The sequence below is a fragment of the Heterodontus francisci genome, chromosome 13 (genome assembly GCF_036365525.1).
Source record: "Heterodontus francisci isolate sHetFra1 chromosome 13, sHetFra1.hap1, whole genome shotgun sequence".
NCBI lineage: Eukaryota > Metazoa > Chordata > Chondrichthyes > Heterodontiformes > Heterodontidae > Heterodontus > Heterodontus francisci.
In genome coordinates, this window is record NC_090383.1 from 102,624,147 (window position 1) to 102,646,799 (window position 22,653).

General features: G+C 42.2%; 1 protein-coding gene across 1 annotated transcript in view; it reads right to left on the reverse strand.

Annotated features, from left to right (window-relative positions):
• Window positions 1-6,645: 6,645 nt before the first annotated feature.
• Window positions 6,646-22,653, reverse strand: part of ryr2a (ryanodine receptor 2a (cardiac)) — a 707,940-nt gene continuing 691,932 nt past the window's right edge. Inside the window, exons 99-103 of the mRNA XM_068045285.1 lie at window positions 22,424-22,580; window positions 16,406-16,470; window positions 14,989-15,089; window positions 8,253-8,304; window positions 6,646-6,932 (exon numbers count right to left, since the gene is read on the reverse strand). Of these exons, the coding sequence (XP_067901386.1) occupies window positions 6,837-6,932; window positions 8,253-8,304; window positions 14,989-15,089; window positions 16,406-16,470; window positions 22,424-22,580 (471 nt within the window). The 3' untranslated portion in view covers window positions 6,646-6,836. The remainder of the gene's footprint in view (window positions 6,933-8,252; window positions 8,305-14,988; window positions 15,090-16,405; window positions 16,471-22,423; window positions 22,581-22,653) is intronic.

A 22,653-nucleotide genomic window follows, 5' to 3' on the forward strand; every position in this document is an offset into this window, starting at 1 on the left:
AAATCTTCTGCATCCTCATCATTGAATTTTGGAATTAGTTGAGCTAGTTTTAATAATTTTGCACCGAGCCCTGAATTATGCTCCTCCATATTGGCTATGCTTTCACTGGGATTACTCTGTCGCCCCCTAGTTAACTCAAGCCACTTCAACTCACTCTCTTCGCATTTCTTCCAGAATATTCTCTCTCTCCCTCTCCTCAAATTCAAGTTTCCTCTGTTCCAATTGTATCTTTGCTAACAATAACCTGTCGGATTCTGCTTCTAATACTGTTTCTGCTTCTTCAGATTCAAGGGAAAAATGGTTGGTCACTAGCCTTAGAAGTTCAGACTTCCTAGCCTTGCCACATACAGTGATCCCACATTGTTCAGTCATTTCTCTCAGCTCCTCCATTGACAGTGCTTTTATCTTATCCCAAGTTACTTCACCCTGGCTTGGAGAGCTACTAGTTTCAGTTGCAGACATATTAGTATTCAAGCACACACAACCACAAGAAAACCTGTATTGAAATCTTGCTCTTTTTTGATTGGGAACAATTTGGCTTCCCACTTCCAATTTCACTTGTTTGTGTGTAGGTAAAATCCCGAATGGTGGCAGCCAAATTTCTGTTACGACCAGGTAAGAAAGGTGCCCAGGTGTCCCTCTCAGCCTTCACCTGGTCTTACTGTAACAGGGTTTAATTTTAAACATACTGTATTTTTAGCTCCCCTTTGGTGAATCCTTGTTCACCACTTTCCAATTGTAAGTCAAATAACCAGCACAAACAGGCTTTCTTAGGTTTAAAAAAAAGTTTATTAAACTTGAACTTAAACTCTAATTTGGTTAACACCTACAGATACACGACACGTCCACGCTAGCATACATACGCAATACACACATGCAAATAGAGACAGAAAAGAACAGAATAAAAGTAAAGTGGAAAAGTTTGAGGCAATATCTGCAGAGTTGTTGTTACAGTTCTTCGAGCTCACTGTAGTGTCTTTGAGTGTAGGTATATCTTGCTTTTCGTTGGGGCCCAGTATTCTTCTTAAACTTTGTTCACTGTAGGAGACTTTTCTCTCTTGGGGTTCATATGTCTTCAGTCAATTCAGAGGCTTGTGAGAAAGAGATGGGAGCAGACCGGAGAGAGATCTTCTCAGTCCAGCAGCAAACAGACTTTCTGCCCAAACTCTTTGTACAAATTCAAAAATTCAGGTTGCCCAGCTGGTTAGTCATGTGACTAGCTGGTTTTACCTTGTCCGTTTGTGTATTCGGCCATCTTAGCAGTCAACCTGGAATGCGAGCTCCCCCACCTTCAACGTCTGGTGATCAAAAGTCCATTGGGGTTCGAATGTGTCAGAGAATGGCTGCTTTGTCCTTCCAAACACTATCTGTTAACATGAAAATGTCTTTTCCAGCCACGGCTGATCTGTTTAACAAGTCCTTTCTTCACTCTAGTAACAGTTTAAAATCAATGCTCATGACAAAATTAATGTGACACATTTTGGCAGGTGGGGGTCTAGCATGACACGGGCCTCCTGTGTCTCCTGCTTTTCTTGTCTCCCAGGACTGCTTGGGCTCCTATCACCTTCCCACCCTCTGTCCTTTTCGGATTTGTGGGGGTGACTGGGAAAGGTTTTCCCCTAGGGAACTGAATTGTATGTTAGATAAAACTCATCATCCAGAACTGCGGCTTGCCTTGCTCTATTTACTTTTTGTTCCTCCACATGGATCTTTATGGAGAATGGGGGAGAGTTTTTAAATTCCTCTTGCAAAATCACCTCTCTGAGGTTTTCACAGCTGGACTGTACTTTGAGGGTCCTCAACCACTGGTCAAACGCCAGCTGCTTACTTCTCCTTACTTCTTTACTCCAGGTAAATTTGATCAGCTTGCTTCCTCAGGGTTCGGAACTTCTGGTGGTAGGCTTCTAGTACTAGCTCATATGGCCTAAGGATAGCATTTTTTGTTAGTTCATAATTTGATTAACTCTCATCTGGCAACAGGGAATAAACCTCATGGGCTTTTCCTGTTAGTTTACATGCACGAGAAGAGTCTAACACTCAGCCGGCTACTTTAACTGCCTTGCAAGTTTCTCAAAAGATACAAAAAATTCTTCCACATCTCCCTCATTGAATTTTGGAATCAATTGGGAAAATTGGAATATTTTCCATGCATTCACTGGGGTTACTCCCTAGCTAACTCAAGCCGTCCTCAGCTATTTTTCCTCCCGTTCCTTCTGGAAGGTTCTTTCTCTCTCTCTCTTCTAATTCAAGTTTCCTCTGTTCCAATTGTATCTTTGCTAACAATACCCTGTCAGAGTCTATTTCTAATGCTGTTTCTGATTCTTCAGATTCAGGGGAAAAATGGCTGGTCACTAATCTCAGGAGTTCCGATTTCCTAGCCTTGGCATGAAAAGTGATCCCACACTGCTCAGCCATATTCCTCAACTCTTCCATAGACAGTGCCATTAACTTATCCCAAGTTACTTCACCCTGGCTTGGGTCGTTATTGGCTTCAGTCACGGACATGTTAGTATTCTAGTACACACAGCCACAAGAAAACCTGTATTGAAATCTTTTCACTTTTTGATTGGGATCAATTTGACTTCCCATTCCCAATTTCTCGTTTGTCTGTGGATCCAATCTCGGACGCTAGCCCCCAAATTTCTGTTATGACCAGATGAGGAAGGGGTCTAGGGCTCCCCTCTCGGCCTTTTCCTGGTTTGGCCGTAACAGGGTTTAACTTTTAAAACACAGTGTTTTTAGCTTTCCCTCAGTGAGTCCTTGCTCACTGCTCTCTAACTGTAATTGTAAAGGAATCAATCAGACAGGTTTTCTTAGGTTTAAACAGGAAAGGTGTAAGTTTATTAACCTTAAAACTCTAACTCAGTTAAAAGTACTAAACATATGTAACATGACCACACTAGCATGCATACACGATAAACACATACATGAATAGAAAGAGGAGGAGAAAGAATTAAAGGGGGGAAGGTTTGAAGTAGTTGATGGAATTCAGTTACTGGTTTTGGGTTGGATGTAACATCTTTGATTGATGTTATGTCTTGCAGTTCTCGGTGCCCAGTGCACACTTTCAAACCTGTTTCGCTGGTACCAGAAGGCTGCAGGGTCTTCTGTCTTGAGGCTTAAATTACTTCCGTGCATCCCTGCAACTTTGCGTGAGAGAGAGAGAGAGACCTTGCTTCGCTTTGGTCTTCAAAATGCAATCTGTCTCAAAACTTTTCTGTGAGCACAATTCAATCAACTCCCAGGTTGGCCAGCAGGTTAGTCATGTGACTAGCTCTTTGTTTGAAACAGCATCGTCTGTGAAGTTTGTTAATTCTTCAAAGCTTCCTGGACACTCTCAGTGGGGAGTGGGGGGATGGCTCTTACACAGAAAATGACTCTCAATGTCGTTTGATCATCATTATTGACAAAACCCCTCTGGCTAGTCGAATTAGGAATTACTTCCATTGTCTCTCCATGCAACTGTCTTTCAGAATACAAATGTGCCGCCATGTTTTCAGCCACTGCTCTGTGGTCTTTTTAAACAAGTCATGTTCAATGTCCAGTAAGCGTTCAAATAGTGTCCCATATGATGAAATTAATGTTTCCATTTGGCAGGTGTGGTTTCCGTCACAATATACAACAGTGAAGTCAACACACGGCATAATGCAAAAATTTGCAGTTGTTGTTGTCGTCTATTACTGGTTATAACTGTTATTTGCTTAAATGGATGCCCTGCCTGGAGGAACACAGTACTGATTTAAACTCCACTGGAATTAATTGGTACAGACAATCAGTCCCCAAGCAGGAATGCTGCTCTAATCATGTTCCCATTAAATGATATTGAGCAATTATATCACTAATTGTTTTTTCTATTGAGAATGATATTTCAGTGCAGGAACTCTCTAAAATCAAGAATAAACAGAAAAGACCTTTTATGTGAATGGGGTTTATCCAATTTATGCTGATTGAAAGGACCAGGCATTACACACTGATAGGATGGCTGCTTTTCTTAAAGGATGCTTGCTTTGGCTGAAGTGGTGCTGTAACATTGGGCAGGACAGCAAGTTGCAGGTACCTCCTCCACTCTCTGCTGTCCTGGCTTTAGTGTAGGATAGTTTGTTTCGAAGAAAAATTCTTGTGGGTAGTTGCATCATGTGATCTCAGAAGACGGGTCACTGAATGGTTTTGCACACAGCTACATTGCAACATTTTACAGCCAAACAAAAATAACCATTAACCAGGGGTTGAAACAAGCTTATATAAAAGCAAAATACTGCGGATGCTGGAAATCTGAAACAAAAACAAGAAATGCTGGAGTCACTCAGCAGGTCTGGCAGCATTTGTGGAAAGAGAAGCAGAGTTAACGTTTCGGGTCAGTGACCCTTCTTCGGAACCCTTCGAAGAAGGGTCACTGACCCGAAACGTTAACTCTGCTTCTCTTTCCACAGATGCTGCCAGACCTGCTGAGTGACTCCAGCATTTCTTGTTTTTGTTGTTGAAACAAGCTTATTGTTACCAAGAAGCAGAAATAAAATCATAAAATGCCAGGTGTGCCTTGTGAAGTGTTCAGCCACATTTGGCAAAACCTGTACACAACCAACTGATGAAATTAAGTATATCAGCTACTATGTTCTGTTTTATAGAAGCTGTAGATGGCTACAATAATTTAATGGCTGACTATATTAAGCAGTGACTCACAGACTGGTAAAACTTCACTCATTACTTTAAGTCTAGACAATCTCTAAAAGTAGAGGAACAGGTTAATCAAGATCGTCATTTCTAAAGGATAAAATTAAAAAGCAGAGAAGTTATGTTGTAACAAGCCTTAATTAGACCACACTTAGCATGTTGTGCACAGTTCTGGTCTCCATATTACAAAAAGGATATCGATGCACGAAAGAAGGTGCAAAAAGATCTGAAGAATAATACCAGAACTGAGCGGTTATACTGGTCAGCAAGGACTGAACAGCTGGGCTGGGCTGTGACTCCTTACTTGAGAAAGAGGTGACCTGATAAGAGGTCTTTAAGATCATGAAAGTGTTTGATATGGGAGAAGTAGAGAAATTATTTTCACTTGCAAGCAAATCCAAAGCTAGGGCCATAAGCCTAAGACAGTCACCAATAAATTCAACAGGAATTCAGGTGAAACCTCTTTATCCAGAGATAAAGGTTATAATGTGGAACCTGCTACCACAAGCAGTAGTTGCGGTAAATGGCATTGATGTATTCGAGATGAAGCTCGGTAAACACGAGGGAGAAAAGAATAGAAGGTTATGCTGATAGGGTTAGATGAAGAGGGGTGAGAAGAGTCTCATGTGGAGCATAAACAGCAGCATAGGCCGGTTGGGCTAATGGCTTGTTTCTGTGCAGTACATTCTATGTATAACAACAGCCTGCTCCTCTGTGGTTCAGTTAGTATGTGCAGTGGGTCAAGCAGAACAGCATCGACCCGGGTTTGATCACTGGTCTGTGCTGAATTAGTTGATCTACGTCAGGTTAGTAGCAGGCACCTTATTTCATGATTTATGGAAGAAGAATGAACCAGTGTTCCCAATCTTCATTGTTGTTCTGTAGCTACTGCTGAAAAGTGTTCATAAAAAAGACATGAAGATTGGGCTCCACAAGAATCAATAGCCTACCGCTGCTCACTGTCTCAGCACGCACATGAAGAATAACATCTTCTGCAAGTACTAGAAGCAACCAGTGCCTATGGAGCAATATCCCAGTTGGAGTTAATGCTGTCAAGAGAGAACATCAGGCAAACTTTAGAGGTGGGGGGGGGGGGGGGGGGAGGGGGGGAGGGGAACTGCATTGAAAATTTTACCTTCAACTTTGTAAAAGAGAGTGAAAAGTGTGTGTTTTTATTCTGAATGTTTTATTTCGAAAGATTGGCATTACAATTTAAAACAACTCAAATGAAGTATTCTACACTCAATTACTTTACAATGGTGTTCAATGAAATCCCTGAATGGATATTGCTTCAGCTTCAGTCAGAAATGAGTGGGCAATTATTCCTCAATCACTATATTTAATACAAGTGGCAGAAAAAATGGGAGGCAACAACCAAGTTTAAACACTGCATTCTTGGCTGATGAAACTAGTTCTGAATCTACAATAAAGTACACAACACTTTGTAACTACAGTTATCAATAACCTTAAACCTAAAAAATTGTTCTCACATTGATCAGCTTGCCATTTTATTTTCTCTTTTGCTTGCATAATAAACATGCAATGAAATATCTGTTTTTATTCTTCCGAAAGAATCTTTTATGCAAAGATTCAGACTGTTGCTGTATTGCATAAGAGCATTACCAAAATAAGGAAGAGCTAACTAACCAGAAACTAACATCTTAGGTTTATGTGAATGTCCTACACTTCTCCTGAGACGCACGGCAGTCAGACAGAAGCATGTACATCAAAAGATCGATTTACAGTGTGACACGGTCATGCACACAACTTCTTGCATAGCTCAACCCACATATAGTAAGGCACTATTTCCTCATCACAGCCCAGTATCCATAAGCAGATTGCTCTGCACATCAAAAAGTATACAATACCATTCCGGATGAAGAAATACATAAATGTATAGGATGAGAGCCATTTATCATCTTTCACGTATGTGCTCACAAGATGATGGAAATGTCTTAAAACGTCTCTGCACACAGTTTGAAATCAATATATCTTTTTCTCTACATCAATTTGAAAGCAGATGTGCTGACAGAGCAGACTCAGTGAGCTATAGCTTCGGTGTTCCAAGTGCACACTGAACAGGTTATATACAAGTATAGGTTTGAAAGCATTCAAAGAGAAAATCTGTAGGTATTTCAATGTTGGTGGGTCAGCCTAGTCCTTGTTTAGTTGAGCTGGTCTTCATACTGCTTGCGGAAGCAATCTCCGGCAGGAAAGAACTCCCAGCAGCGTTCTTGATACATTTTCCACACATAGGACTCCTGTCAGATAAATAAAAATGTCATCTTATACATTATATAATATATGTTATGGTCTTTGCACTCAATGAACCATGCAATACTGTATCAAGTTTACAGTAAATCCCTACATGAAAATTAGTAAAGGGTCCAATTACACACAGAGGACAAGGGTGTCATGGACAATTGGGGACACCCGAGTTACTAGAGGTATCAGGGTAAATGCCAGGTGACTCTTCAAATCAGTCTTTTAATACACAAAAGGATGTCTAAAAATGTATTTGATATATTTGACCCCAAATCAGCTATGCAATGAACAGTATGGAGTATGGCCTGAATTCTGTATGGCATCGAGACCTCAACATTGTGGTAAAGAGCCCACACTTGCCAGCAGCAGGGTTGCCTCGGCAATTTTACCGTAGGCAGCCTCCTAATTGGCTGCCTGCGGACCTGCCATCCAATTAAGGATGGTAGGCAGGCTCCAAATATTGAGGAGGTCTGGCAGCATCTGTGGAGAGAGAAGCAAAGTTAACGTTTCAGGTCTGTGACCTTTCATCAGAACCTATTTTGCTTTTATCCAAATATCGAGGACTGGCAGCTCTAAACCCTCAGCAGCACCACCGGGAGAAGTGGTCACTGCGGACATATGCAGGAGACCTTGGGAGCTGGGCTGAGTATCAGAGGAGAGACCCCTCCAGGGGGATCATTGGGGCCAGGGGGCTGCCTTCCCTGCACCCAGGCCCATCTTTGCGCTATCGTGCCTGGCACCCCAGGCTGCCGCAGGGAGGCTGCCTCCATTTAACTGGCGGCCTCCCCACACAACGGGGGAGTCACCCCACCATCAACAAAATATCGATGGCACTGTAAATGTGACCTCTAATTGGGCCTTTTAATCAGCTGCCTTGGAGCAGGCAGCCTATCTGCTTCCAGTCCCAAGCTGATCCGACACAGCTCCCTGCGATTTTACAGCTACCCCCACCTCGGCCTCCCGGAGCTGGTAAAATCCTGGCCTATATCTTTGCAAAACCTCTGCTTGTCAATTCGGTCTCGCTCTAACCTTACTCTAGTATAATGAAGTTTCAAAATACAACTGCTCCCTGTGATGTGATGTAAATCCCAGCAAGGAATTTGCAATGAACTCTAACAGGGAAGCTTATCATACTCAACTGCATAGACTATGTAAAAGATTATGGCCATGTGTGTCCTGAAGATATAACATCTCTTTTGGGTTTGAACTCTCCCTTGCGATAAAGTAATGTCAACTGACCATCACAGACATCTTACAGCTTTGCAGCATAAATCCAGCCATTTCCATTCTCTTATAAGGAAGTGCTGGGGACTTACCTGTCCTGTGTGCTCCGTTTCATCTTTATTAATAAGGTACATCAAGAAAAACCTGTAGGAATAAAGACACGAGTTGGTAGCATCTAAATAAACATTGCCGATGTTGATCTGAAACTAATTCCACATCACTCCATGGAACACATGGTTGTGATAACACACAGTAGGCTGCCTCTGAAGTTCTCCTATAATTAGCCCCAATTTCTTTCTTATAGTCATGGCTATTGATTTTTTGTTACTCACCTTTGTGTTGTGAGGGTCTGTTAGAACTAAGATGGGTATCTACAGCAAGTGATTGGTCACTCTATTTTTTCCTCAAATTTTCTTGCAAAAGACTAAAACTTTCAGGGTTTTTTTTTTAAAAAAAAGATTGAATAAAAGAATCCTTCATCTAAACACAAAACTTTTATATTTTTTTCTGCCGTAACTTGTTCTTAAGCTACAAGAAGAAACTACCACAAGTATTACATTAGTACATGTTTAGACATGGCGCTGGAGGATTGCACAGTGCTTTAGGACTGTAAGATGTGCTGTTAGTCACGGCTCCTAACATTACAAGATCCTGAACTCTGCCCTTTTGTTGCTGTTGGGGAGGGTAGGTTAAGCTCACACTGAACTCCTTTTACATGCATTCTAGCAGAAGAAAGCCAGGAACAGGTCACATGTCTCCTCATTTGGGAGGGGAATGATACAGGGCTCTGAAAGCAGGGATAGGCACCGACATGCTGTGCCATGGACATTTGCCAAAATTATTGACTCAGCCATGGACATGGGCAATTAATCTGTACATAAAGCATATAATCAATCTAATACCATCAAAACACAGTCTGATTTAAAATACATTTCTCCTTATAAAGAAAATAGCTAAGTATACAAACATCAATGGAGAGCAGCTCCTCTTTTTAGGCAGTCCCTCGGGAATGAGGATGACTTTCTTCCACACCAGGTTCGTGGATCTTTAGGTGACTGAATAGTCCAATTCTGGATCCGCACACTCTGCCACAGGTTGGGCAGGTGGTGTTTGGTGAGGCGAGTGAATGGGATGCTCAGAATTCCGAACGCTCCTTCTGCTGTTTGTACATGGACGCTGCCTGGGCATGTCAACGTTGTTCGAACTGGCTGGCACCGTCACGGATGCTTCTTCTCCATTTTAGGCGGTCACAGGCAAGAGATTCAATGAATCGGTGGAAATGTCACATTTTTTCAGGGAGGCTTTAAGGACATCCTTGTAGAGTTTCCTTTGCCCTCCTGGTAGCCTCTTGCCGTGACGGAGCTCAGAGTAGAAAGCTTGTTTAGGGAGTCTTGTGCCAGGGATGCGGACAATGTGGCCCACCCAGCGTGGGAGAGCAACACAACTGCATGAGCTAGATAGCAAGCAAAATAGTATGCAATGCCAATGCGAATTACTTTCGTTGACAGATTAGAGCTAGCTGTTCTATGTCACGGGTGATAGATGGACCTTATCGGATGACTTCCGAGTGTAAATTCATCAAATAAACCATAAAACTCAAGGAGAGGATTGTTAAATGAGAACACCGATTAATTGACTTACTTTCTTGTCACTATGTTTGACACTGATTTAGTGAGATACCTGGCATTTGTTTTGCTTGCACAAGTAGTCAATGTCTGCCCGCACACTTCTTGTGGCGATGCGGAGTATTCTGGATAGATGTTCATCTGTCAGGAGTTATCTTGATCGTTCTCTCATCCCCTCTCTCTTTCTGTGTCTGTCTGTCTCTCTATCTCTCCCCCTCCCTTTCTGTGTTTCCCCGCTCTGTGTTGTCCCCCTCTCTGTATTGTTTCCTCTCCTCTCTGTGTCATTCCACCCACTGTGTCATTCCACCCACTATGTCGTTCCCCCCCCCCCAGTGTTTCCCCCCCACCGTGTCATCCTCGTTCTCTCTATATCCCCCCCTCTTTCTCTGTCCCTCTTTCTCTCCCCTCTCCCTCTCTCTGACCTTCTCTGTGTCCCCCATCTCTCCCCCCCCCCCCACCCCACACTCTCTCTCTCCCCCACCGCCCCCCACACACTCTCTCTCGCTCTCTGACCATTGCCAAGAGCAGGAACTAAAAGCAGCACAGCTTCGTCGTTGGCCAACTTTAAAAAGAAATCGCAACTGTCAGTCAGAAACTGGTTTTCCAGTGGGCGTTTTATTTTTTTTTAAATCGGTATTCGCCGGAGCACCACAAAACTGTCTGAAGTTCAGAAGCGCTGTTCCTGCTTTCAGCACCTATCAGCTGTGAAACTGACAGTTGCGGTTTTTTTAAATTGGTCTGGTCGGAAAAAAGAAACCAACGGGAAATTTCTCATCCCTGAAGATACCAGTCATGGACCTCAAAATGTTTTACCACAAACACTGCTGCCTGTGTAAGGACACGTGTGTCTGTGTATGGACACGTTGCTGACCCCCCCATCTGAGAGATGCACGAGAGAAAAGAGAAAAATGTAATACAAATTACCGAGTAAATCACATCATTGCATCTCTATGTGTGCAGTAAAGGAATAATATTTACAAACAAATGAGTATTTGGTGACAGTTGAATCTCACAGTATACATAAATGGAGATACTCTTCACGTTACATGCTAAATGACACGGTAGTGCAGTGGCATGGTGTTGGACTGGCAACATAAGCATTATGAATTCAAAATCCCACCATGACAAATTCAATAAATCGAGTTACTGTCTCATTTTCCTCCATTTGTTGTGTCCAGGTGCAGTAACAGACAATCTCTCCCCTGCTGTGTAGAATATTCAAACTGACTCATAATGTAACACCTGCCATGTGAACAATTCCATGAATAGTCAAGATAGCTGAAATAAAAAGTTCCCTTCTCCCAAATGAATGCATTGTCTTGAAAATGCACTCGTGATGGTGAAAAAGCAATTCAAATAATTGCTTGCCTGTTCTCCCCAGGCACAGCTAAGAAATGTAATAAACAACAGGTGATTCAATTAAAATGCTTGCAATATTCTTGATATTTTTCTAAATGAATGTTGATCCCAAGCTTCTGCTTCCATCTCATGAGCAGATTTAAATGGCCACAAATATTCCAATAAACTGCTGCTCACACGCTTTTCATTGTCTCCGTGGAATCTTCCCAATACTAATGAAAATTACTGCTGTAATAGTTACTGCTTTTGGCCAAGACTATTCCAGTGAGAAATATTGCAGTAGCACTGATCCATTAATGTTACATGACTCAGGCTTCACTAAGAATATGAAACATTATGTCACCACTGGCACATGCTGTATTTTGTGTGAAACTCTATTGTTATTCCATATGCGGTTCTTAGTTCCCCTTGTATAAAGTATAGAAGAGTGTTGTCTTACAGAAAACACTGCTGGGGGGTGGCCCTGGTGTTTGGGCAGCAATGGCAGGGAGTATCATGATCTGCTAAGAATCACGTGGCCATATTGGGGTCTGGGAGCAATGGGTGGGGTTCCTCACTGTGGCAGTGCTAAGAAAGTGGCACCAGGATTTGATGTTGGGATCTGGGATGACTTAGAAAGGGCAATAGCAACCGTGGGGAAGGGTTTAGGTACATGGCAAGGGGAGGCACGAGCAATGAGACACGGCAGGAAGTCGCTGGGAGGAAAGGCACAGGGGATGGAGGGGCAGGAGTGGCAAGAAGCCGTGGGACGGAGTGGTGAGGGGAAAAGGGGCATGGGCACTCAGGGTGGGTTGAGGCGAGATGGCTGAACAGAACAGAGAGGTAGAGAAAGAACAAGCAGGAGTGTCAGTAAGGGTTGTTAAGAGGCTTTCCTTGTATCAATCTGGAAAATCCAGCATTATTTAAATAACAAGCGGCATTTGTATAAAGCCTATTTTCCATTTAAATATAAGATGTTCCCCAGTTAGTGTCGAATCCATTTAATGAATCTGACTAAATGAAGGAAAGCCTGGTTCCTGGGAGTAACTGTTAATCACCTTTAAATTGGTTAAGCTCTTCCAGCACTTTGATAGATGTTTCTTGCCTTTCTATTCTTTTCTGCATAATTAGTTGACTGCTTGTGTTTTCGCACATGGACAAAAGTAAAACAAAATGGTATCTCCCTCTTCCTGGAACATTTTCTCTGTTTATCTCCCACTCACCAACTCCTTCTCTTTTCTTCTCTCTATCTTTCTCTTTGTCTTCTACTCTTTTTCTTTATCAAATGCTTTTCATACACTTTCTCTCTCTGCCATCTCTTTTTTTCTCTATGGTATCCAGCTGTACCTTTTGTATTTAAATATTTAAACCTTATCAAGGACCATAATCAGTAATCAAAACTTCTCTCTCTTCCTCTCAGCTTGTTACTGGATGCAGGATACCACAGGATTAATGTAAAATGCTGCTGTAAAGTTGCAATGGAAGAGACCTTTTGGACAGAAGTAGAATTGGAAACAAGGAATTTTCTAGTCAGAGAAAAATCTGATCGATGTAATATTCTGTTGGTTTAATTTGTTTTGTATCTTTGCTGGTGAAAACCTCCCTCAGGAAGATGAGTGAAAACCTCACTCTGTTTATTCATGACCCAAAGACCAAACAGCTCGCTCTAAAGCAAGAGTTCCTCACGGCATTTAATTATTTCAACAATATTGATTCCATTTTGGAAATTCCTTTATTATGGCTGCCTGCCATTTATCTATTATTTTGCCAGGATGAAATAACAGGATGTTCTCACAATGTTCAGACATTTGCCTTTCAAGCTTTCGTTTAACTAGCATTAGCTCTTTTTTCATTATGGTAAAACCATAGAAAATATTACAGAGAGCCATAGATGGCCTGTGGCAAGCACCTCTGATACATCCTGAAACCCAAGAGTTAAAGAGGCGGTGAACGTGAACGTGGTATGAATGGTGAGGTCAGTACACAGCCTGTGTTGTATCCACACCCCACCCCCAGATACCCCATTCACATCAGGCAAGGTGGGGTGGGGATAAAAATTGTGTCTGTAATCTCAGAAAATGGTTGTCCCAATCAGATGTTCAGTCATTGTAAACGGAGAGAACAAGAAAAGATAAATAGCAGACCAGACTTGGCACCTCTATAATGAGATGTTACTTTTTGTGCACTCCTCAACCGAGAGTTAATAAAACAATATTGGATATCTCTGTGCCTGATCACTGCACCTATTACTGAGGTTTGACCTCAGTAAGGTCTACTAACTGCATTGTGTCATATTAAAGTCTTGCATTTATAAAGTGCCTTTCACAACCTCATGACATTCCACAGTGCTTTACAGCCAATAAAGTACTTTTGAATTTTAGTCATCGTTGTAATGCAGGAAACACGGCAGCCAAATTTGCACAAAACCCCACAAACAGCAATATAATAAACTGTTTCAGTGATGTTAGTTGAGAGATAAACATTGGCCAGGACACCAGGGAGAACTATCTTGATCTTCTTCGAATAGTGCCATGGGAACTTTTATGTCCACCTAAGAGGACAGATGGGGCCTCAGTTTAACATCTCATCCGAAAGACAACAGCCTGGACAGATGCAAGTGCGGATTACATAGGAGGGGGAGGGCAGCGGTGGGGGGTGGGGGGTGCAGAAGTCTGTTTTTCCCCACATGCTATGGAGTTTTAAATCAACAGAATGTGTCTTTTAGCCCTGATAGGTTCCTTGCCAGGAAATCAGCCTGATTGACAAGCTTGGCTTCCAGTTGGGCAGGGAGCACTCCTGAGCAGGACGCAGGATCAGGCAGGTCTAATCAACGACCGCAGAGGGGAGTTCAATCCTGGACTCTGTTGGGGAAGTGGGAGTAATCCCAGAGTGACCATCTGATTCCAAAGAGGGAGGTCCGATTGCCGATCCCCAATGTCTTTGTTTGGGGGGAGGGCGTCTGACATGGGAGGAGCTTGAGAGCCAGGATGAAGTGCTCCTGCTCATCCTGACTCACAAGCAGTGCTTTACAGGCATTTACCTTCTCCCTGAAGCTGTCCTTGCATCACTTCAGCTGCCGAGACCTGGGAAATCCTGCCGCCCAATGTAAAACCTACAAAGTAGGTTAAGTCAGAGGCTGCCAGCCTCATTAACATCTTTAAATTGCCAAACTGCCTCCTGGGATTGGGTTGCCTGCCAGCCCATTGTCCCTCCTCCGCAAAACCCAGAAATGGGCAGGGTGGAGGTGGGTTAGTGTCAAGTTTCAGATTTTCAAAATTTTAACTTCTGACCTGAACCCAACCCTGGGCTAAAATTCAGCCCAGCACCTCAGACAGTCCAACTCAATGTCATCATAGTGTTACGTATTCACTATTGAAATGGCAGACCTTTCCACCACTTCACTCCACTCTTGGAATTATAAATTACTTAGAAGTCTCATGTAACAACAAGCCTCAGCCACCTGGCCAAATGCTGCAATTTAACTGAGCCCAAAATAGCTGACATAAATCACTTGTCTAATATCTATTAACATACCTATTTGTTTATATTTTTTAATCACATCTCGGCTCAAGCTTTTACTGGCAAGCTTATAGCTACAGGAACTTCTATCTGCCTCCATCTGCAGGTTCAGCAGCAGTTGGTGAAGCTCAGTAATGCAGATGGCTTCTGTCCATAAAAGGTTGTTTCATGGAACTCAACATTATGGGGGATTGTTTTCCTTGGCAGATTTAATTCTTCCTTTAAAAATGCATCACTGACTGGACCTGTTTATTTTCTTTTTTTGGTGGCCATGTAGCTGATTAAAAATCCAAGCATACTGGTCTGTCTCTGGTTTGATTGAGTAGCAGGAAATGCAAGTACTTACAGGTAATTTGCCAAATTGTGCTCCTGCAGTGTGTGAGTCTCAAAACCGTGGGGTACTGTGTCAAAGTAGTCGTTGCCAATTCCACAGATGAAGCATTTGGTCTGAAAAGAACAGAAAAGGAAAAGAAGGAAGATTGGCACTTGAAGCTTGCAGATCAATATTATCTGATGACTATAATCAGTTGGTGGGGTGGACTTGAGACTGGGGAGATGGGGCTGTGTTTTGTCCCTTCATCTTTCAGCTCAATCTTTGTAAGCATTCCTGAATTACCTTTGAATGGTCACATAATTCCTTTCTAAACTGTGGGAAAGTAGGAGTAGAAATTTGAGATATTTGCATATCTGAAATTAAAATGATCTCAAAGTATTTGTCCACCAAACCTGGTGAATGTAATTCCCACAGAAGTTTTTTTTTTGACATTTGCAAGAAGTTCTTTCTTGGACATTTTCAGTGCTACATGCCCAAAAGGGGGACTGTTTTCATTTAAAAAAAAATATGTTTGACAAACCTTTTGGTCATAATAAAAATAGCATAATTTATAATAAAATACAACAAGAAGAGGTAGATTTTCAAATTGTCGCCTGGGCATAAAGCTGGCGTTGTGGATTGTCCACTTGATACTGGAATCAACAAAGATGAACGTTGACTGTTTCTCAAATGAACAGCTGATCTACAACACCAGTTTTACACCCAGGTGGAAAGATGCAAATCTACTCCCGCATTACTTACATGTGACATCACTGTGATAAAATCACACATAACTCTTTCCTTTGCTCAAAATTTAAAAAAAAATCAATCTTATGGTCCTCAATTCTGGCAGAATCCCCACAGAATTTCAGGGCTGTACAATCATATAAATTTCTAGCACAGAGAGAAAGAGCACTTAGCCCATTGCATCTGCAGTAGTTTTCTGAAAAAGATTTCGTCTTAGTCACACTCCCTGGCCTTTCACTATATCCTTTGCTAAAGCAATTCATACTCTGATCATAACTTTGATGAAAAATTCTTCTCATTTCCCCCCCTCCTTGTGCTTCAGATACATATCCTAAACTAATCTTTCTCTATTTATTCTTTATTGTCTATTCGGCATTTGTGACACTTGTTGTGAAAGACAAATAGCTCGAATTGTACTCATAAGGGCCATTGATTTTAATGGATGTAAAATTGAGAGCACAGCACACCCCTCCGCAATGAGAGTTGAGGCTCAACCAGCAGGGTTACCTCGCAAAATAGGCTTTTTAATATCATCTTGACGTTTTGAGATTCTGACCTTGAAATTGCACTGTGATATTAGTGAAGAATGCAAGTACCCAAGGAACTCAGCCCCAGTTGTCTCTACAATAAATAGATGTTTTTTCCAGTCAAATATTCAGTAACTTATTCCTGGTATTGTGATTCCATAAGTTAACGCTCTTACCTCCATATCTTCTTTAACTTGCTCCTGCTGATCTCTTAGTTCACCAAAAGCATCAATAATTAGACCTGAATGAAAAACAAGAATGAGATCACTTCATAAAGTAAAGGCACTGTTGCAGCTCCTACAGATGTGAGTTTTCATTTAAATGATGCAGTGCAGCTGATTGCAAACAATTTGCACATTGAGACAGTAGAACCCTTTCCTGTTGTCAGCTGTAATTGCACTGAGCAAGGGAGCACATAGGGCTGTACAGGTGGAATCTATGACTCCTTGAATGTTCGGTAGTCCTGCCAAGTCTGTAAAATCATAGGGGCCCATAGATTGTCCATGGTGAAGCAGATAAAATTACTTTTTTTAGCAAGCAACGCATCCGTGCCTTGCTTAATGCACCTATGCACAGCTGATTGACCAATTTTACTAATATTCCTGAATAACTCCATAAAAGTTAAGTGCAGTGCCTGTGGTGCATGTGGGTTGTAGATCCAGTAGCAACAAGTGATGACTTCCTTTGTAAAGTGAAAACTCTGCAGGCACTGCTGCTCAGTCAAATACAGAAGCACCTCGGCCTGTATATTCTGGTGTGGCTGTATTGGTGGGTAAGTGCCATGCACCTCTGGTGCTACCTGACTAGCCTGGTATTTCTCCGTTGCTCCTCTAGTTCTTCCAAAAAAAAAAGACATAAGGTTGTTCCTATTTCACTCTATTTCAAATGTTGATTGAAAAGATGGCAGCTTCACAGCAAATAGTACAAAGATAGATATTAGCTACTTAGCAGCAACAAAACAGCCTACCAATAAAAGCCAGAAATAGGCTGATGCTATAATATTGATCCTAGGCTCATTACATTATTTTTTGCTATTGCTATAGCATCTAGCCGCACTGAACAGTTGATTTATACAGGTAGAAAAAGAAAACAGCATAAATGAGGTCTAAGTAATTGAAAAATGGGACACATGATTTAATTCACACTTCCTTTGAGTGGTGCTGCCTAAGGACTGGTGGGTGGCCTCAGCAGTCTGATGGCTGAAAGCAGGGCAAGCACAAAATTGGACCTTGCTCTGGCATCTGAGCAGGTAGACCCGATAAGAATATCCAGGCTTCAGAGTAAAATACAACTTGAACATTTGCAGGGTACAGTATCCACAAACTGTACACACAGTGAAGAGAACAACTGATCCAAACTGCATACTTGATTGCCCATGTTTTTTCTAAACAGCTAACACAGTATAATTGCATTTGACACCAGCTGCTTTTGCTCCACAGTTATTGAAAAAGTATTATTCTTAGAAGAGCAAAGTTTTCCAGAACTTCAGTTCCTGGTACATCCTGCACCTGAAAGCTTGGCTGTCAGTCATTGCTGCGGAGTTACATTCACAATGAAACCATGTAATTTTTAAAAATCAATTTTGGCTTTTAAAACCAAGATGAAAATAACTCAATGTTATGACAAAACTGAATTCATCACCATGGCTCTGATCAAGTTCTTTGTTTGTCGTATACTGGCCATACAGTGCAAGACGTGTTGGGCGAGATTTTCTTGAATCTGCTGTGATGGTTAGGATGGGAGTTCCCAGCTGCCACACCAACTGATGGGATCTTCATTCCAAGAGGGAGCCCACCGTTTCTCATGAGGGAAATGTGCTGAAGCAAGATACTGTACCACCAGAAGAGGCACCCCAAAACCTCAGCAATTTACATTAACTTATGTCAGGGCATTTTTCCAGGTGGGTGCTTCTGTAAGAATACAGATTTGATATAACTTGACCAAATTTAAAATTGACCAATTTTTACCAGTTTACTTTTCAAGGCCAAAAGGCTTTTCAAAGTAAAGTAACCTGCTAAAACAAGACCACTGGACTGCAACAGGGAACAGCAGATTTTCGAGGCCATGATGTATCGGGCCAAGAGGCCCAAGGGTCATAAAATAGGGCTGAAAAAAATAGACAACCATGCTTCAAAGCTGTGTTAATTCTTCCAGTTAAACTGTGCCTAATTAAGAAATGCTTGCTGGAATGCAAAGCCATTTAATGTGTAGAACCTTAGTGAAATTTTATGTTTCAATTGTTTAATAAGGAATTGAATAACCATTATGAACAGTCCCAAACATAAATAACGGATAACATGCCAATATGAACAAGGAAACCCTGAAAGTTGGTTAACAAATCGGAGACAAGAAGCTGGATTAGCAAAGTGCTTTGGGCGGCGAGCATGAGTACGGGCGTGAGTTGAAGACTGCATTCCCAGAAGGTCTCTCTGGATCCTGATGCCTCGGTGACACGTTCCAATATTCAAAGTGAGGGCGGGCGAGGGGAGGGAGTTGGGAACCTGCGCACCTCCAATTAACGGCTTGTTAAACTCCTTGAGGATCTTGTTAATGGGCCGGGGAGGGTGAGACTGCAGTTTTCAATTGGGAAATCGGCAAAGCCAAACAGTCCGGTGCGTGTTCATGCACAGCTGTCAGGTTCAATGTGGGGAGACGTTAAAGTGTTTTTTACAAGGTTAAAAACCTCGGGACCTGGGGGATCTTGTGTTGGATTGTGCGCATTACCTCTCATTTGGCCATGTGGCCACTTTCCTGCCCGGTGAGGCGGTTGGGTTTCCGAGGAGCTGCCTGCTCTCTTCAGCAAGGCAGCAGCAAGCATCATCAGGTACTTTTCATACTCTGTAGGCAGGTCCGGCCTCCTGGTAATGCTTGGTTCCACTAATTGAGTGCCAAACTTGCCTCCGTCCTAATACGGGCATTTACATTTAAAGATAGCATCACGTGAGCGACACAGATGCGGCATGGGGTCGGAACCCGAAAATTATCTGGGTGTCGGGTTCCTGACCACAAATTGAAAACCCAGCCCAAGATGTTCCAGGGAGTTGCAAACACCAACCACGGGAAACAAAAGGGAGATAACCATGGCAGAAACATGTTTGAAAGAATGTCACTTCAGCTGACTGAAGTGGTGTGGACAGTGTGTTTAAGGTTTTAAGTTTACAAATAGTCGCTTGGCAGTACAGCACTTGAGTATTCCTGAAAAAAGAGACATACTGTTGAAGATTTTCATCTTGCACTCATCAGGACAGACGCAAGAATGCCAAATTTCAAAGGAAGCAACAATTTATACTGCTAGACGGCAGCATCTTGTTAATGGAAAATACCACTTCTGCTGCTACTGCAGAGTAGCAGTGTGAAGGCAGTCAAGCCAAAAAGACATTCTGCCTACCACACAAATGAGTAATGCGGTATATGAATTCCATTGCCGGTGCAATGTCAGGTACGTAGGCCATACATCCCAGCGACTGGTACATCGTATCAAACAGCATGTCCCTTCGCAATAGGTGGAGTACTGACGGTATTCAATCAGCCCATACTTGAAAATCTCAGAACGCAATGTCTAATGTTAGATGTGATTCCGCGATTGGCCAGCACTTACTGAACAATCCCGAGTGCTAAGAATTACACTCACAACCAATTTAAGATTATCAGTCAAGCTCACAATGTGGTTCACTTATGCTTGTTAGAAGATATATATATTCATATGCAGGGACCTGTTTTCTGCAGGCAAAAGGAACATGTCCACCTTTTTTGAATTAAACTAAACCATGGAAGACAATTGTTCCGTGATGCATTCTCCCATGGCAATGCCTTGACCAATCAGAGTCGACTTGCCAACCAATCAGCACCCTTTTCTCATGCAATGTAAATTGTTGTTCCCTTTGAAATGTGACATTGATTGATGATGACTGGTTTGCCTCCTTTTGAAATGCAAAGAAGTTAACTCTACAAGCCGCTGTGTGTGTTTTTCTGTACTTTCTGTCATCAGATTAACCCTGTTTTTTTTTAATTCACCAAGCCAACAACTTTCAAGGAGTCAGTGATCTGATTGCTTAACCATCTTGATGGCCCAGTAATGTGTGACCAGGAAAAGAAGGTGCTGTTGTGTGTATGACAACGATCTGAAGATATCTGTAGCATCAAGGGTGATGGAAATTTACTAAAGGATGTTTAAAAAAGGTGGACAACATCAAGGCAGGCTCTAACTCTGTGGTTTAAACGATGAACTTGAATCTCCATTTCATAATGAATGGCGACGAAGGATTTTTACCGGATGGTGCACTCCTGTCCATGTAACATTCGGTTTGCTACTGAAAGGAGAGTATAAAAAGTAGTTGTTAAAGGAATCAGTAAGAAGGCAATCTGGTCAGTTGCTGAAGAGCGTACAATCAATATAAGATGACCGCTGGTGGATGATTGAATAATCATTGCTGCAGTCAAAAGGGCAGCGCAGTGGTTAGCACCATAGCCTCACAGCTCCAGTGACCTGGGTTCAGTTCTGGGTACTGCCTGTGTGGAGTTTGCAAGTTCTCCCTGTGATCGCATGGGTTTCTGCTGGGTGCACCAGTTTCCTCCCACAGCCAAAGACTTGCAGGTTGATAGGTAAATTGGTCATTGTAAATTGCCCCGAGTGTAGGTAGGCGGTAGGAGAATTGAGGGAAGGTGGGGATGTGGTAGGGAATATGGGATTAATGTAGGATTAGTACAAATGGGTGGTTGATGGTCGGCACAGACGGTGGGCTGAAGGGCCTGTTTCAGTGCTGTATCTCTCTATGACTCTAAGGTGACTTTGGCCAGTCGTCTCACTAGGAAGACCTGCAATCAACAGGGACTGATCATCTGTTGGTTATCTCTTGAAATATTATTGGTATATCGCTTGCATTTTTTGCATTTGCATGGGGCGGCACAGTGGCTCAGTGGTTAGCACCGCAGCCTCACAGCTCCAGCGACCCGGGTTCAATTCTGGGTACTGTCTGTGTGGAGTTTGCAAGTTCTCCCTGTGTCTGCGTGGGTTTCCTCCGGGTGCTCCGGTTTCCTCCCACAAGCCAAAAGACTTGCAGGTTGGTAGGTAAATTGGCCGTTATAAATTGCCCCTAGTATAGGTAGGTGGTAGGGAAATATAGGGATAGGTGGGGATGTGGTAGGAATGTGGGATTAGTGTAGGATTAGTATAAATGGGTGGTTGATGGACGGCACAGACTCGGTGGGCCGAAGGGCCTGTTTCAGTGCTGTATCTCTAAACTAAACTAAACTAAAACATTTTAGTGTTTTTATAACTAACTTTAGATTGAATCTGTTTTGAGGATACAACAAAATCTTACAGATGGAACTGTGAGTCCTGTATAATTATTCCTAAATCTCAAGTAAAAGAATCATAAGCCTGTGAACTCCAGGAGTGAGATTTTACATTTGCATGATATTTAAATATGGTGGTGGGGTTGATTAAACTAAGCCAATTTCACCCATTATCCACATACATGATTTTCCAGTAGGAAGGTACAGACAGCAATCAGTAGCAAAACATATGGGTGATTTTTCTTCTCTTTGCCCAAGGGCACTTGAGATGAGTTAGAACAGTCTAACTTCCATGCCAGCTGAAGTTAGCCAACAAGGCACAGACCAAGGATTGGACCTGGGACCCTCTGGTCTGCATTGTCTATTACAGCATTAAAAAGTGCCTTTACTCACTGAGCTGTCAGGCGAGATTCCTCACAAGCTCTCGTAGCATAAATTTAATTTTGTACTACATCTCTCAGTGTCACTGTAAGCATGGGAGTACAGCAGCAATGAACCATGCTAAATATTCATAGCATAGTAGAATGAAAAAAGTAATATAAAGAGTGTACCCTAAATGCAAGTAAATCAGTCTTTCTTTCAACACTGCTTAGTGTATTATTAGGATGGTTAGCAGCATTAGGTTTTGGCCAGACACCACTTTTGTATTGCAGTGCTCATGCATCATGTGGTCAGGATATTAGTTATTCAAGGTCTGAAGAGATTTTACGCCAGTATCACTTAGCTTTCCTCTCGTGGTTCTTTAAAAATCACTACCTGATGCATGGTCCACCAAAGGACCACTTACAGAAATGCACTTGCACTGGTGGAAGTATTCATGGAGAATATTGGTGAAAAACAGTCATAAACTTTCATCACCACTGATCAGCTACAAAATGCTCCTGCAAAAATCCGCATACCTTGAATGATGGCCAACAGGATGACAATTACGAAGAAAAAGAAGGTGATGTCAAAGATGATGCGATAGATTTCGTATTCGTCCCCAGCAGGGTCTTCAATCTCATCACCAATGCCTCCACCAGCACGGACACCCACGTACATGTGGAACATATAACACTGCAAAAAAAAAAATCACAGCTTAAACAAGGGTATAGTTAAGTGACAACATCAGATGATCATGCTTCGCTTG